The 17839-nt window shown below is 40.3% G+C and overlaps 1 protein-coding gene across 11 annotated transcripts in view; it reads left to right on the forward strand.

Annotated features, from left to right (window-relative positions):
• Positions 1 to 17839, forward strand: part of ASPH (aspartate beta-hydroxylase) — a 173913-nt gene that overhangs the window by 75499 nt on the left and 80575 nt on the right. For 9 of the 11 annotated variants that reach the window (XM_070391973.1, XM_070391974.1, XM_070391979.1 and 6 more), the window contains 4 exons: positions 2236 to 2277; positions 2672 to 2707; positions 5881 to 5925; positions 16599 to 16640. In XM_070391973.1, coding sequence (XP_070248074.1) covers positions 2236 to 2277; positions 2672 to 2707; positions 5881 to 5925; positions 16599 to 16640 — 165 coding nt within the window. The remainder of the gene's footprint in view (positions 1 to 2235; positions 2278 to 2671; positions 2708 to 5880; positions 5926 to 16598; positions 16641 to 17839) is intronic. The other 2 variants (XM_070391975.1, XM_070391984.1) reach the window with 1 other exon arrangement.

Consider the following 17839-nt stretch of genomic DNA (forward strand, 5'->3'; position numbering starts at 1 on the left):
GGAGAAAATTAAGAATGGCTGTGTATAGACCTGATAAAGTAATTTATTAAGTGTGTGTATTTAAGATTGAGGTCCTATCAAGATCACCATCCACAGTGACTGTTTATACTGGGATATGAATGATACCCTTGGAGGAATCCTTGATTCTATCTTTAGGGACTAATATTGGAAATAAGTTGGCAACTATGATTGTATTTAGATTTTCTTTTCAGTTTATGAGTTTGAAGGAGAAACTAGGAATTTGGAAATTAAAACTTGCATATAGAGGTAGGATTTGAGATCCTTTTCTAATGTGTGCCTGTCATTTTAGTGTTTTTCTAAATATAATGGAAAGAACCTATTTGGAATGTAATTTATAGACTAGGTCTAGAGAACTTTAAAATTAAACTTAAAGGAGTGTAAAATTAGATGCCATGCCAATATACATAAAAATAAATGTATTTTCATAGGCAGAGTATCATCTATAATAACAAAAGCGTAATATGCTAATTAGACTGGATGTCCTTCTGGATGACCTTCCGGACGAAGCTGGGACTGCGAGGGAAGCCGGTGCCGGCAGCAGGGGGAAGGAAGGCCTACTCTTGCACGAATTTCGTGCATCGGGCCTCTAGTAATAAATATAATTTAAAATGTTAACAAAGAATAATAAATATGATGTAAGGTGTACAAATCTGTTGAGATATTTTGGATTACCTTGCTGTAGAACATAAACTTTTTCAAACAAAATAGATCTAATAAAACACAGGATTATTCACTGTGTGTTAAAAAGATACCTTTGTGGAATTCAGGAACCAAACTAGGGAAACCAAGTAACTATGTAAAAGTGAGACTGTAGGGAAGGTGAAAACAAAACCATTTTTAGTGGGGAAAAACAATATATTCTGTACTAAATTCCCCAAACTCTAGAACAGGGGTCCTCAAACTACGGCCTGCGGGCCACATGCAAATACAAATATTGTATTTGTTCCCGTTTTGTTTTTTTACTTCAAAATAAGATATGTGCCGTGTGCATAGGCATTTGTTCATAGTTTTTTTTTAAACTATAGTCCGGCCCTCCAACGGTCTGAGGGACAGTGAACTGGCCCCCTGTTTCAAAAGTTTGAGGACCCCTGCCCTAGAACCTGGAAAACATATCGTTTACTAAAGCTATAGAGGGAACCAGCTTTTCACATAGAAAATATTCTAGAAAGCATCAACCCTGCCTTGGGTACATTTGAGAAACAGCTTTACCGTCTCATTGATTTATTTATTTGTACACCACATGTGTACCAAGTACTTGTGTCCACAGCATAGGACACAGGAGCAGTGCTGCTGAGGGACACACACACAAGGTTCGTGTTCCCATGGACCAGGATTGTCCCCGGCCCCGTCCACCCCAGCACTGAGAATAAAATCCAAAGATAGTAGGTGCTCCAAAAAAAATTTTTTTATTAAATGGACAAAAGGAATAAATTGATAATCGTGCTTGGAAAATAACAAAGTTCGCTCTTAGTGTACAAGAAATTTTGAGGAATTTTGGAAAAAGGAAAAAGCAAGGGACAGGTTGACTGAGGAAGCTGTGACCCAGCTGGGACGGGAAGACCGGCTCTGCAGCCGAGTGGAGGCGCACGGGGCCGGGCACGGAAAGGCCAGAGCAGTGATGGATGGGCCGTGGTGAGGTCGTGAATGAAACGCCTGCCGATTGAGCCCTCGTTCTAAGAGGCTGGCGCAGGACTGTTTGTCCAGGTGAAAGATCTGAGAATTATTCCCGAAACAAAGTTGAGAATCTTCCTAGTAATCCTGTGGATCCAGAGAGGCAAGCTGGGTAGAGCCTTGGGTAACTCAGAGCCTCCACCACAGACGTGAAGAAAGTAAAAATAGGAAATTCAGTGCCACCCGGGAAGACACAAGGTATAGGATCCTGGTTAGAAGTGATTCGGGAGGAACCTTAGTGTTCCCCGTTTTACAGGAAGAACGCAGAAGTAATTGCCCGTCTCCTGTGGCTAAAATGTGGCTGACCTTGAGTTTGAATCTGGTCACTCTGTATCCTGCCCTTGCCCAGTGGCTGAGCCCCAGGATAAGTAGACAGTGTCTCTGCTCTTGAACCGCCCAGCCAGTGTTGTGTTGCAATGAGAGTCATGCATTGCTAAAGGGCTCTTTTTTCTGTTGTGTTTTTTTTTTGTGTGTGTGGTTTTTTTAAAAAAAATTTCTTTATTGATTAAGTTATTACATATGTGTCCTTGTGTTTTTTTATAGTATATGAACCATCGGAAAGTGAAGGGGGCATGGAAAGCTCAGGTAAGCTTTTTCTCTAAGCAAATGTTTCCTCCTGCAAGACAGCCCCTTGTATTTGTTAAAACTTGCACAACTCATGGAACAGAGATAGATGTAGTAAGAAATATAAGACATTTTCGTTTCACCAAGAAAGTAATTGGATATTGTCCTTATATTTATTCCCTACTTATGGTGGAAGTTTTCTGCCAACGGGGATAACGTCAGCCTACCTGATCTATGCTTTGAGTATAATTCGGGAATTAAAGTCGATATGCTAGTATCCGTACTATTGAGCCTCTCTGTAAGAAACTAGTCTAAAAAGTGCCAGATTTAGGTATCTGAGTGGATATAAGTTATTCAGGGATCTCATGGAGTTGAGTTAATGTAATACGTGTTTGGGTTTTGTTTGTTTTTTTAGATAATACTGTAGAAGAGTCAAACATAATCATAGAAGGTAAGTTAATTTTATAGAGATGGTTACACTTTTCATATTGACAATGTGTTCATGTATTCAGCAAGTATTGACTAAGCACTTACTCTTAAATCTGTGTACAGTGCTCAGGGGTCAGAGGACTAGAGTGCCCAGGTTACAGGCCAGAGGTGGCTAAGCTGGTTTGCAGTGAGGAGGGCTACTTTAAATTCCAGGGGGAGGGGTGAGCCGCGGGCAGAGATGGGTTGAGAGTTGGGTCCTCTCTGTTTTCAGGCATTTTGGTCAGCCAGTAGAGGACATAGCAGAGGCTGTTTGGGGAATTCCGCTGGTGGACAGGGGGGCCCTGGACTGTGTACCTTCAGCCCACCTGCAGTTTCTGTGCTCCTGCAGCACCAGAGTGGACAGCAAGAGGGTGCTCGCTACCTTTACCTGCCCACCAACCTTCTCTTTCCCAGTATTCCCTTCCCTTGGTTGGTGGCATCAATATATACTTGGATGCCCTAACGAGAAATGTGGTTGCCATCATGGAGCCCCCCTCCCCCTGTTTCTATAGCTAATCCTGTTGAACAGGCTACCTCAGCACTTCTCAGATCTGTTCTTTTCCCTGCAGCTCTTGAGATCTCGTTCAGCCCCATCATCTTCTAGCCAGTCTTCTTAACCCCTGTTCGTCCCCTTCATATCCGTCTTCCAGTGTCTTCAGGAAGATCTCTTTAGAAGTACAGAGCTGGCTATATCAGTCCTGTGCTTAAACCCTCTGTTCATCCCCATCTGTGTCATTAGGGTTCCTTTCTGTTGCAGGGAACAGAAAACTAAACCTGAATTGGCTTAAGCAGTAAAAAGACAGGGAACAGATTAGGTGAGGCCTTGGAGGACCTCATGAGGAATTTGGATTATAATCTAAGTACAGTGAGAGTCCATGGGAACACTTAATAAGATAGGGCACTATCTGCTTTATGTTTTGAAGAGTTCCTTCTAGTTTGAGAATGGATTGAGAGGAGCAATAATGGAAACGGAGACCACCCTGTTCGGAAATTACTGGGTACTAATCCAGGGAGGTGTTCGTGGTGCCCTGGAGTAAGATCATGGCAATGGAAATGGAGGGGAGAGTTTTGAACTTGAGATCTGTTTTAGAATGACAGGTGATGGAACTTTCTGATGGTTGTGAAGTAAAGAGGAATAAAGGCGGCCTTACTTTGGTTTGGGTTGAATACCTGTCGAATGCTGGGGCCATTTGCTGAGAAGAAAAGTAGGACATAGTAGGAACTGGTTTAGGGGAGAATATCAGAGTCTCCACAGTAGATGTTTGGTGTCTGGGAATTATGTGAGAGACCCAGATGGAGGCGGCAAGTAGGGAGTTGGATATGCCAATCCCAACAGGTGGGTGAGATCCGAGGTGGGTGTACATGTTCGGGTGTCATCATCATGAGGATGGTGCTGACTTCATGGAAATGGTTAAGGTCATTTTGGGAGTGAACACAGAGAGAGAGGACAAGCAGCCCCAGGCTGAGCTCTAAGGAATCATGACACTGTGAGGTTTGTTGGAGCCTGAACAGCTGCGAGGCAGGAGGAAAACCAGTGGAGAAGAATGTGAAAGAGCAGGAGAGCTATTGAGTAAATCAATGGGAGTGAGAGCCAATCACAGAGGGAAGGTGAGGGCGGGTGGGGGTGGGGAAAGATCAACCAAAAAACTTGTATGCATAAATGCATAACCCATGGACACAGACTATAGGGTGGTGAAGGCCTGGGGTAGGGGTGGTACAGGCTAGAAGAAGTCAATGGAGGGAAAAGGGGAACCTATGTAATACCTTCAACAATAAAGATTAAAAAAAATTTTTTTTTAAAGTCTTAGAGGGAAAAAAGTATGCTGTATCAATAGGCAACTCTTTCAGGTTGTGCTCATATAATTTATTTGCTATTTCCTTTTCAAAATCCTCTTGCTATATCATTACCAAAATAAATTTCTGATATGTTTGTTACATTTATTCAGGATAAACTTAGGTAGTAATAATAAGGCTTTCTTAGTGATGGAAATAATGCAAGTGATACTTTATGATTCACATGGTTTTTTTCAAATGTACCTGAAATGTTCAAAAGTAAAAGAAATTCTGAGAAAACAAACAAGCAAGCACTGATAGAGTTGATAACGTGCTAACATGTCTCTAAAGTATTAAGAACAAAATCAATAGGCAGGCCATTCACAAGCAGTCACAACTTGGGAAGCTAGGCAACGCTGAGGGTGCTTCCGCTAAAAGAAGGGAAAGGGGGAATATGAGGGATTTTCTTTTTCTGTCCCCTTTTTACTTTTGGGTAAACTATTTTCAAATCTTCTGTTTTAAGCTTGTATCATTTTTATAATTAGAAACAAATTAATGCCAGAAGGAAAATGATTAAAACGGCTACATAAATATTTTTGGTTTTAGAAAACGCTATTAGAAATTCTTCCCCTTGGCCCTTAAGGAGCAGAAGGAAAGCTGCTCTGACCTCATCTCTAGGTGAAGGTGCTGCCACATGGCTGTCAGATAGGAAGGTGCAGTACGTGATGCAGTTTTATAGCATGAATTTACATCAGTGTGTCCTTCTACAGCTGGGTGGTGAGATCTGCGATTGGCTTAGTTGTAAGCGGCTGAAGCAACCAGGCGAAAAGAGAAGATGTTAAAAATTCATGTCCGCATTTTGGCTGGTTTTGGAATATGTTATCGTGAGCCATATTTTCCAAAAACCTTTATTAGGTATAGTGGTTTATTTTCAACATTATATTTTAATTTAATTTCTTTGTGTTGTTTCATTCACATTGAAATTAGGTTATGAGTTAAAAAAAATTTTTTCAAGAAGAAACAAGATGCTTTAAAGGTCTTTCCTCAGCTTTCCTATCAAGTCTGATGAAAAATGTGGTGAAATCCTAAGTTTTCGTTCACGTCTCCTTTGCCTGGCAGTGAGGTTGAGGTTGGTCCGTTAGGCAGGTCATATCGTAGAGCCCATTGTACAGGACACTTGAAAAAAATATGCAACATTTTACAAAGTCTATAGCTAGTTCTCCTTTGTTGTGATGGTGTAAAAACTTACATGTTTTTATAATGACTGCAACTGAATCCCAGAGAAGCCTGTAAAATCGTCACTGAACCTTTAATACCAGCAAGCTGGATTTTAAACACTGGTCAGCAACATGTAATGGGTTGTAACTGTGCTGTTTATTTCAGAAGCACACGTGCCCCCAGCAGAGGAGCATCAGGAAATCCCACCAGGTATGACATTTTGTGAGATGTATCGCTGTTTCCTTATTTTTTTGTTCGATATAAAATATGCTGTTGATATTCACACTAGCTGAATGAACTATATCTAGGAAGAGGAAGAGTCCTGAGGAGGAGGATTAATTATAACTTAAATTTTAAAAGAAACTTTCCTGTGTTTGGATCAGGTGACCCCCATTTCAAAGTAATGGAAAAGACACATCAGAACGTGACTAGAATTTGTGGGCTATTCATGATCGGAGTTCCATGTGACTTTTGCTGTGCTCCACGGCAGTAGTAGTAGTGGTGGTAGTAGTAGTAGTGGTAGTAGTAGGAGGAGGAGGAGTTGGGATTTTATTTTTCCCTGTCTTTGACTGACAGGCTATTTGGTGGATGATAGGGAATCAGAATTGCCTTAAGCTGCAAGTTTAATCGTACAGACCTTTGTGATACCACTCCTCTTCTTCCCAGTCCGCTGCCTCCTGGAGACCATCACGAATGCCCCTGGCAGGCCAGGCTGCCTGAGACTCGTCTGTACCCCTGTCTTTCCTTTCAGCCACCGCGTGAACCCGTTTCTCTGCCTCCCCTACATGTCCCTCTCATCAACAGTGAAGAATGGGAAGAGCATTTCCCCCAGGGCCTGTGTTTGTGGATGCGTTTTAGAGATGACATTAACTATACTGCAATCAGAAATGGACATGTGGCCGAAACCGGTTTGGCTCAGTGGATAGAGCGTCGGCCTGCGGACTCAAGGGTCCCAGGTTCGATTCCGGTCAAGGCCATGTACCTTGGTTGCGGGCACATCCCCAGTGGGGGATGTGCAGGAGGCAGCTGGTCGATGTTTCTCGCTCATCGATGTTTCTAACTCTCTATCTCTCTCCCTTCCTCTCTGTAGAAAATCAATGGAATATATTTAAAAAAAAAAAAAAAAAAAAAAGAAATGGACATGTAACCCTCCTGTTCTCATAGTGGGGGGAAATGTTTTACGAAGAGAGGATTTCCCAGTACTTCTTTCCTACGTGTATGTTTCTTGTTTCTGTGTCTTATTTCCATTTTTTTTTCTTTTTGTGTCATATATTCACTTTTTTTTACTCCTATCTTTCACTTTATGCCTAATGTGAATTTTGTAGCAGTGATGTGCATTACTGTTGATTTTGGTAGACATAATTGTGCCTGCCAAACTTTCTGGAATACTAAATTTCAAGGGGGGAAAAAAAATTTTGTAATCAAAGAATATTTTTTATTCTTCAGCTCCTCTTTGCTTATTTAATGGGTATTTTACGTTTTGGTAGTTGTCATACCACATGCATTTATAATAATATGTACAGATTCTTAAGAGAACTGAGTTGTTAGCATTAGAATATGAATGAGAAAGAAGCCCATGGAGAAATGGATCTTTTACGTGATGGCTGCTGCGCATCCATGTATTTGGTGTTCAGGAAAGTTGCACAGAGCGGGGAAGGCCAGCGTTTCTGTCTTATTGCTGTAGCTAACTCAGCCCTGTTGAGTCATGGGTCACAGTGCCTTGTTCTATCTCGAGAAGGCAGAGCAGGTTCCTGGATTTGCATTTTGATGGCTACCCACTCCTTTAAAGAAAATTGTTTTATAAGTATTCCTAAAATGATGAGTTTCCTAGAATATTGACTTTCTCCAGTTACAGTTCCTATTTTTTTTTTTAATATTGACCTAACTTTAGTGAAGGTAATGAACAGTAATATATCCTAACCAAACAGTTCTGTGCTTTTATTTCCATGTTTTATAGACTAAGCCCCAGAATTTCCTTGGCACATAAATCTAAAGTACCAAGCAGTTTTGGGGTGCTGGACGAAAGTGGTTTTCAGATGAGATAGTTAACTGCCGAAGCAGTTAATATACATACTGTCTGCACGTAATAAGCTCTCAGTAAATGGTGGCTCTGGTTATTACTGTTCAGTAATTAATTAGCCTGATCTTTCAGGTGGATCAAGGGAAGCTAAATTCTGAAAGACCCGCTCAAGAAGTTATAACCTGTAATTTGGTGTCATAAAATGTTGATGGAACCGCCGCACAGTTGCAGTTTAACCTTGCCCAAAGAGAATGGAAGGCCGAGAGTTAGCAATAGTTATTTTTAATGGTTGCACTTGGTTTGCTTATTTCAGTTATCTTCCCAGTCATAACTTTATATTGCAATGTTTTTATTATTCAGTCTTACAAAATAACAAGAGTCATAAGTCTGTGTTGGTGAGCTTTTGTTCAGTAGGCTCACTGCTTTTGGAATAGTGTTCAATTATGTATGTGGTTGCAGAAACTCTGGGCACACTAATTGTAGGGCCCGTCGCCTTGCTGCCTTTCTGTCTTTAAATTCTTTATTCAGTGGAAAACTCAAATTGGAGAGCTCTGAGAAATGTTGGCTACTAGTTCACTTTTTCCTGGCCCTCAGAATTTAATTGGTGATTACTTTGCCTTCCTGATCCTTCTAAGACGAGGTTACACAGTCTTAATAATGCTTATTAAGTCCTTGATTGGAGTTACTGGTGTGATAATTCCATGGGGCAGGAACTGTCTGATGTAGGGTTGTATCCAGCCACACACGAGGGGATGATGAATGCTGACATTTATTAGCAGTATCTAGTGTTCTTCTAAGCACATGACATGAATCACTCCTTTGATATTTCCAATAGCCCAAGAGGTAGACATGCTGTGTCCCCATTTTACAGATGAGAAAACTTCCGCATAGCAAGGCAGAGTGACCTGCCTGTGGTCACAGAGCTGACAAGTGGGAGAACTGAGATGACCTTTACCTTCTGGCTTCAGAGTTCACACTCTCAGTTGCTGTGCGCTAGAGGATTTTAAATAAATGAAGGTGTAAGAGCTGATGAGCTCTGAAGGCTGTCTTGGCCTGATAAAGCTAAAGGATGTATCGTGGCATTTTTCTCTTAATATATATCAGTACATCAAGTAGGACTCAGAAATGTCGAAGGTTAATTATGATTCATTGTAGAGAAGCAAATTGTCCAATAGTTTACATTTTGCTGTCTTTTGTTTATATCTGTAAATGTACAAGTGCTTTGCAGGCAAGGAGGTAAAAGGTCATTCTAAGAATTGATCATACTGATACTAGAAATTAATTATTTTGAATACCAGAATTTTAAAAATGGATTTTGGAATCGCCATTTCTTTAGTGGATTTCTACCTTTCTTTTCAAACTCAGATTTTTACTTGAAATTATACTGCATATTTCTAGCAATATGACAGCATAAAAATATGTAGCCTCAATTGAATGACTGAAGAAGTAATCGGTTAGGGAATTTATCAGGGTAAAATATCCTGCCAAGTAATACTTTCAGATCATTTGACTAACTGGTTTCATCAAGACTTTCCTGTCATTCAATGCTAGGAAAAAAAGTGAATTTTATATTTTGTTACTATAATCATGTTATTCAGAACAGGGGTATGTGAGCAGCAGTGTTTGCTGGTGACTCTGCTGCTCCTTTCTCTCTGAAAGGGGAGATCGCTCATTCCATTTGTTACATTTATACCGCGTCGCACTGTCCAGTACTCCAGCCGTGGTGAGGGTTTCACTCCTGTGCCCCCCGCTGCCAGCCAGCATTTTCTAACACTGATCAGTAAGGCTCATGACCAGCTTCAGGATGGCAGCTAGAGAGGTTTTAGCTTATATAAAAAGTGCCTAATATGCATATTATTGATACTGATTTGATCATTCGCTTATTCAAGAAATACAAATTGAGCAACTACTATGGTACAGGTGCTGCACTGGGCAGTACAGATACATGATCAATAGCATCATCCCTGCCTTGTAGTGCTCATAGTCCCAGGGCGTGCAGCTGAGGAAAACAGCCAGCGTGATGCCGTTAACTTCTCAGAGTGGAGCATTGGGCAGCACCCGGAAGGAGGGACACCTCGCCCAGCTTTGGTGGGGGAAAGGGTGCGGTAAGGCCTCCCCTGTGCTGTGCTGGAGCTGGGTTTTGAGGTGCTGATAGAAGTGACAGGAGCTGGCAGATGGGAGCAGGGGAGGAAGTGCCTGCAAAACAAAGACAGAGACGGTGTGCCACAGAAGGTGTAAGAAGACGCAGTGGGAAAGCAGGCAGGCTTCACTTCTTGGAGCATTTCAACTGTGATGTTTAAAATTCTTTTAAATATTTTTATTGATTTCAGAGAGGAAGGGAGAAGGAGATAGAGATAGAAATATCAATGATGTTAATCATAGATTGGCTGTCTCCTGCACCCCCACTACTGGGGATTGAGTCTGAAACCTGGCCATGTGCTTTGAGTAGGAACCAACCATGGCCTCCTGGTCCATAGGAAAACACTCAACCCCTGAGCCGTACCAGACAGGGCTGATGTTTAAAATTTTAAAGCTGGGTCGAAAAGTGACAGGAAGCCACTGAAAAATTCCAAGCACAGGAGTCACATGATCAAATCCAGATTTGAAAAGAGGGGTTAGAGAAGAGCAAGAGGGCAGATGCATTAATCTAGAAATGGGAGCCTGAACTGTGGTGGAAGCCATGGATAGACAGATTTCATAGACATCATAGTTGGACATAATTTGATGGGAGAGGCGGCTGATTGAGGGGTAAGGGTTGAGGGTGATTCCTGTGTTTCTGACTTGAGTGAATGCATGATGGAACCTTAAAGGAGACGCAGGAGGAAACAGGGTAGCAGGGAGATGACTGGCCTGATGTTGGAGATGTTGGGTTTGCACCTTGGTGAAGCACCTCTGGTGGAGTCACCTTTAAATGGTTAAAGCATATTGTTTACAATTAACAACTGAGCTTTTAGTTTATTTGCTTTTTATCAGTACTCATCATTATACTTTGAACAACTTCCAATAGTCTCACGATATTTTTGATTGCACGGGTTACAGAATGCTTATTCCTCTCACAGTCTAGCTAATTGATAAATTCTAAGAGAACCTAAAGTCAAACTCATTTTTTAAAACTTTTTCTCTTGAGGTATAGTTTATACACAGATAGGTGCGCAAATGTTGAGCACACAGTTTGGTGAACTTGTATCTGTGTAAAAATCCTTGTACCCGCTACTCAGGATGCTTATAGCACCCAGAAATCTCCTCTTCCCCCTCGCAGTAACACCCTGCCACAGGTAACTGCTGTCTTTACCTGTACTGTATAGATTGGTGTGCCTACTTTTGAATTTAATTCAATAGAACCATAAGTCAATTCATACAAATATATATATAGATATATATATCTTTTTGTGACTAGTTTTTATTGCTCAACATCCTGTCTTTGAGTTTCATCCATTTTGTTACATAAAATAATTTGGTCTTATGCATTGCTAATTGCTGTAAATATACTTAAAAAATCTGTTCTACATTGGTGGCTGTAGTGAATGTCTCCAGTTTTTGGTTATTATGAAGAAAGGTGCTATGAATATTCTTGTACATGTCTTTTGGAGGACATAAACACACATTTCATTGGCTATATAAAAGTCTACATATAATTTCTAGTTCACATTAGCACCAAATAATTCTGCTTAGACAAAACTTTCTGGTTACACACACACACACACACACACACACACACACACACATGCTTATATTATGTAGATAGATAAATAGGTGGATGGAGAGCTAAGGAGGGAAGGAAGGAAGGAGGGAGCGAGGGGAGGAGGAATAAGTATAACCCAGTTTTAGAAAGTGTACCAAAATATCGTTGGGCTTTTATGTGTAGCAGCTCATTTTCAACTCTAATTTTAGAAAATTTAATGCTTTGAGAGTAAAATAAACCCAATACTAAAGTTTGGAATGAGAAAGTATTTGGAAAAAGTTAGCAATGATTTTTAGTTCCTTTAAAATTTTACATACTTTCTTTACTGACTATTTATATTGTCAACTACATTGAAAATTGGCATAAAATTATTAAAGTAATATATTCTAACTCCAACTTACAGTAGCTAGTTGCTCCTTGTAAACCCTTTCTATATTTGTCTTTCAAATACCATACTAGATTTTTTTTCTCTATTAGGTTTTTTTTTTTTTTTTAACACAGTGGAAACATCGATGGGAGAAAGAAATTATTGCTTATATTTCTCAAAAGATTGAAATTCTTAAATTCAGTTGTAATTCTCAGATACTCTAAGGAGCCTCCAATTTTCATCAACCGCTTTGCAAGCATCCCAGGAACTTCTCTAGGTAGTTAGTCATTCCTAAGAAATGTAATCATTCTGTTATCAAGCTGCCCTTAAAACAAAACAGACAAAACAAACAAACAAACAGCAACACAAAAGTAAAAAACATCTACTTCTGTTGGTGGGATTTTAAAAGTCAAATGAAAATGAAGCAGTTTCGCAGTCTGTGTCTAGTTGGTCCTTTAATTTAGATTTCCCCTTATTTTTGCAGATACTTAAAGCATCAAAAAGACTGCCCCACTACCACAGGAGGACCAGCCTAACCATACGCTCCAAAAGATGGCTGAGATAGATCTTGTGAAGTAATTACTGAGCAGACCAAGATCTTTGCGAATGAACACTAAAGATGTTTTGAATGAATCATAGTCCACTGGCATTTTAGTGTATCTCTTTTTTTTTAGAAACAGAAGTTACACGTGATGTTACATTCCTGCATGTCCTTTTTTGGTAGCATTAGTGAATCCATTGCATTGCTTTCCCTTCTTTTTTTGGTGACACAGCTTTTAGTCTTTCCTGTATTAATGTGTGTTTTTCAGGCAACACGTAATAATTATATTGATGATGTAGCAGCAAACGTGTTGGCAGGGCTTTAATATATATTGTTAGGCATTAACACTCTGACATGCAAACTGCGTTAAACAGGATTTTAAAGCCGTAGGACTACCTTGCCTCCACACCCTTAAAAACAGAGTAGAGTCATTAGGAGCTGTGAAGATTTGAGTTGTATATATCTGCACTGATATCCTTTAAAAAAAAAAAAAAAGCCTACATTGCTTCAAGTATTCAGGGCAAAACTCAAAATGTGAGATTTCTATAGCTTTTAGCTCATTAGAAAAAAATTAATATTTCATTGAAAGTTTTAAATTATCATGGTTAATTTATTTTTCAAACTGAGGGAGAAATAAATTCCTCGCTAGGGCCTAGGGAAGAGGAATGGCCTACTATACAGTACGCAAAAATGCTTCTTGGCACCTCATATCTATCACATAATAGCTCTCCACTGTTTAAATTTTAAGAACATCTGTCTAAATTCCTGGTGTATAACTTAAAGACTGTTCTGCCTTTGGCTGATTAAGTAAAGCCCTCACAACACTACCAGTAACGACAGCACCGTGCGCGCTTACTCAGCAAAGTCAAGTCTGGGGTCAGCCTCTCTAGGGCGTTCGTTCAGGGGGGGCCCGGAGCACTCCCCGAGCGAGCCAGGTGCCTGCTGCTGTTTCACAGCCTCTGAGCCTTTTCCTTTCTACACTGAAGTTCCAGAAGGAACTTTTAATGTGGTGAATTTGTGGCTCAGAAATAGTGGCTGTGATGAAACACTCCTCTGTTAGGAAAGAAGGTAGCGACAATGTCCGTTTGAAAGGACCATAAGCTATGTAAAAAGCCATAGAAGCGGTTTCACTTCCCTGTCAGGGGGAGCTCTTGATCATGTCAACACTGTTTTAAGATAAGGTGATGTTTTTGCTGCTTATAGGGTTCAAATCAAAGAGGTTTTATTTTTTTTTTTGTCATTAGAGATCATAGTTATAATGTAGTAAGTTATGCATGCTGACCCCATGTGTAGTGAAACCCCAAATAATAACTTACTTAAGAAAAGCAATAATTTTCTAAAGCTGTGATATGGGTAATATAGAGTTGCTACTCAGATTCTAATAATGCTCTTAATTCCTATTGTGAATTATAGAACACTACTTTTTATAAGCCATATTTTTTTTAGGGAAACTTAGGAGTGACATAACAGATAAATGAGTAAAATAAATTCTACTGAATTTTTGTATATTATGGTCTCTAGAACTCTGGAAATAGAAGGTTCCTTATGCTGTGGTCCATTTCAAATACTTTTAATTCCAAATATCTGAATTAATGAGCCTTGTCTTCACACATACATGCCAAACTGGGCAACATCAATGGATTTCCTAAAAATAATGTAAATGTCTTCTGTTTAATGTTATTCGAGTGCAATAAAATGCAGAAGGATTCTTCTCTATATTGTCATTATTCTGAAGTATATTATTTTTTATTCGTTACCTAATATAATCAGTTCATTTTATACTTACTAGTATTTTAGAATATTATGGCATTTTTGATGAATCAATCGCAAAGGAGTACCTTCCCCCCCATTTCTTACTCTATTTCTAATAGGTGATGCTTATTTATTTTGTTTAGCATTTACCATTATGCTACATTTCCAGGGGCAGGATTGCAATGAAATAGCCCCTGTATCCATTCTTTGCAGGTTTTTGTTGGGTCCTAGGAGTTTGGGTAACTCCCTGGTGAGGCCTCCTATTCCCTGTCCCCTATACCCCTCTACTGTTCCACAGTGACCAGTGACCATCCGTGCACACTGACCATCTGACTGTGAAGAAATTAACTTCATCCTCGTTGAGCTTCTGCGGCTCAGGAAAGCGTTGTTTTTCCCCTCCAACGTGCCCAGAAGAAACAATGAAAATAAAACTTGAAACTACGGGTGAGCAGACTCACCTTTACTGAATGCACTTACTCTGCAAAGTGCTTTGTGTTCAGGGAGTTGAGTTTTCCCAGCAGATGGGTGTTATCTCTGCTTGGAGGAAACAAGGGTCAGGCAGGCTGAGATGCCTGCAGGCCTGAGGCCATTTACGGTATTCTAGAGCAAACACGTGGGCGCCAGGGAACGACCTCCTGAGGGATCTGCAGGTGTTGCTGATCCCACTGGGAAGAGAGCTCCATGAGATTTTTGACACTTTTCTTCAATCCTGTATCCCTGATGCCTATGACAATGCTTCCTATTAGATAGTGCGCTGCCTAACTTGATGACAAAGTTATAGTTAATAAGATCAAGAGCCTTTGTGTGTGTGTGTGTGTATGTTTTAATGTCCTGGATACCCTCTTGCAGCACTGGCCAAAAAGTGTATGGCCTTCAAATTCATGAAACCCATTCTTTGCAAAAATCCCAGACCTGCTCTTCTCTAGTATTTGTTTCTCTTTCAAGAAAAGTAGAGATGTTTGAAGTGATGTAACCACTGACCTTGACAGTTTGGGCACTCGATTTTCTCAGCCGCCGCTTCCTCCTTTGCACAGAAAGGGAGATATGACCTTTCCCCATCGGGCGTCGGGAACAAGAGACGAGTGAGACGTGCTTAGCACTGAGCCTGGCTCACTAGCTTTCGAAGTTGGTTCCCTTCTCACCAAAGGGCTGAAGAGAGAAATTGCTTGACCAATAAAAATCTCTTCCTGCGGCATATTCTCACCTCCAAACAATGAAATGTTTTCTATGAATGAATGTGGGGAATCGGGAACCACAACATCCAGTGATCTGTGATGGCCTCCCTACTCCCACCCTAGACCACACCCATACTCTCTCACTTTGTGGGGAATGGACACAGTCTGTGATTTTTATGTCTCCCAAACTGTTTGCCCCATCCCCACGCCAACACCTGTACACATGTGTTCCTAGAAATACCCCCAAATTAGATCGATACCTACTGGGTCTATAATGGACTGGTCTACCTTGAAAGTTCACTAGATCCTAACCTGTATTAAACAGTAAGCAGATATAAGGTTATGAATGCACAAGCCTGCTTATAAACACATAGTCAGGTCACATGTCATTGTCTTCTCTGTGGGATAGGTGTTCTTTGGCCGGTCCAGGTTCTTGGTGGGTTTCACTCGGCTTGCTAATCCCATTTCTGGAAGAGACACTAACTGGGATTCACTCAGTGAAAGGCTGACACAGGTGGGCTCTTGGGCCCATCGCAGCTCCTCAACAGGTGAGCTACTGCACACCTGGGCTCCATGCAGGCCCTAACGGGTCCCCTGTTATGTGTGAAGTCCTTAAAGCAAGCATGTCAAACTCAAAGGCTAACACGGACCAAATAAGTGAAGCATGTGGGCCGCGGGCCAGGAGGTTGACATGCTTGCCTTAGAGCAGCTGTTCTCAATCTGTGGGTCGTGAACAATGAAAATACATCCTGCATATCAGATATTTACATTACGATTCATAACAGTAGCAAAATTACAGTGATGAAGTAGCAACGAAAATAATTTTATGGTTGGGGGTCACCACAACATGAGGAACTGTATTAAAGAGTCGCAGCATTAGAAAGGTTGAGAACCACTGCCTTAGAGGAATGAGACTAGTGTTCTCAGTCAGGTGACATACTGCATCCCGTTAAAGCACAGGGTGCCTATTATAAAGAAGTCTTCTGTTTTTAGGAGACAAAATATTTAACAAGTTTCTCCCTATCCAGTTTGCCTTTGTACTCATAGAGGAGCTTAAAGGTGGTGGAGATAAGCAACAGCAACTCTCTTATCAAGGAAAAACATGCAGCCTGTCACCTGATACCTAGTTACATGCTTGGTGACTTCTATAAGTAATTCAAATGAACCTAACCTTAATATAACACATTTCATGTGTAAAGAATTCGGGATTTAGGAAAATTGAATTGTTTACCAAGAAATATTTTTTAAATTATATCAATTTGAGTTCATTTAAATATGGTTCTATATTTTGAGACATTGAATGGTGACTTCCATAGTACTTATTTTGTTTTGTCTTTACTTTTCAGAAACAAATATAAAAACAGATGATCCAGCACAAAAAGCAAAAGGTGAGATTATCAAATAAACAGTCTTTCAAATATACATCTGAAAAAGCCATTATACCATCCATGAAGAATATGATGATTTTAGTTTATGTTACTAGCTAAAATAAATTGCCACTGGGTTTATTCTTTCAATGATTTCATCAACAAACAGTTATTAATATTCTACGTGAACATTAGAGCTATGGCCCTGGAGAGAGATTGCCTGCCCTCTAATCCCAGGTTTGCTGTTCACTCTGTGTCCTCGAGGCTTACAGAATCCTGTGCCTCAGCTTCCTCTTCTATGATAGAGGCACACTATCACCAACTTCAGAAACCATGAGGCTCCTGTTTCACAATAGCAATTCAGTGAAAACGCATGTCAAGTGCTTAAAGCAGTGTCTAGCACAGACAAAGCACTTAGAAAACAGTATTTATTGTCACCTATGTTGGCAACTGTGCTAGGCATAGAGGTCCAAGGATGACTAGAACGCATTACCTTTTCTCAACGAACTCCAAATTGTTGGAAAGAAAGACATGCAAACAAAGTCACATCCATATAGAAAGGATCCTCTCTGCCTTCTAGGAGTTTATTACAAAGGCATTCTTCATAACCCAGTTTAGCTTTAATTCAGCTCCCATAAAGACTCCTACACTTAGAGTAAGGAGCTAAAAAATTATATGGGTGTGACAAAATGTTGGTTGTAAATCTTCAGTAGTTAAACGTTATTAAAGCTTCAGGAATGCCTTTAATTTGTACTGATGAAGGCAGTGTCTACATTGAAAAGATACAGGACACATAATGTAGAAGATCAATCCTGCTCTGTATGTAAATAACACTTAATGAGCATGTGGAGTTACTGGCCTCTGGCCGTAATTTTGTAGCCCACCGGCTGGGAACTAGGCATCTAACTCATGCGTGTGTGTTTTTCTGACTGGTTGTTTTCAATTTTTTATCAAAGTTATGTAGAGATAGAGTTTCAAAAGTTATGACTTAAAAGCAGCAGTCTTCTACCTTACTATTCTCTGTCCATGAGTCCCATTCCCAACTTTCTTTTAGCTGTTTCTTCTGGTACTTACCTGTGCATGTCTAAATAGCTTGTTTCTGCGTTTTCTCCTCACTCTTGGAAACTGTTAATTGACTTTTTTTTTTTTTTTCCGTACACTGACTGGGATTTAGCTCAGCCATCATCCATAAACTCTCAGGATGCCTGAGCTCCCTAACC

Source organism: Myotis yumanensis, unplaced genomic scaffold, assembly GCF_028538775.1.
Source record: "Myotis yumanensis isolate MYYU_CA2020_CCGP unplaced genomic scaffold, mMyoYum1.0.hap1 SCAF_15, whole genome shotgun sequence".
Taxonomy (NCBI): Eukaryota; Metazoa; Chordata; class Mammalia; order Chiroptera; family Vespertilionidae; genus Myotis; species Myotis yumanensis.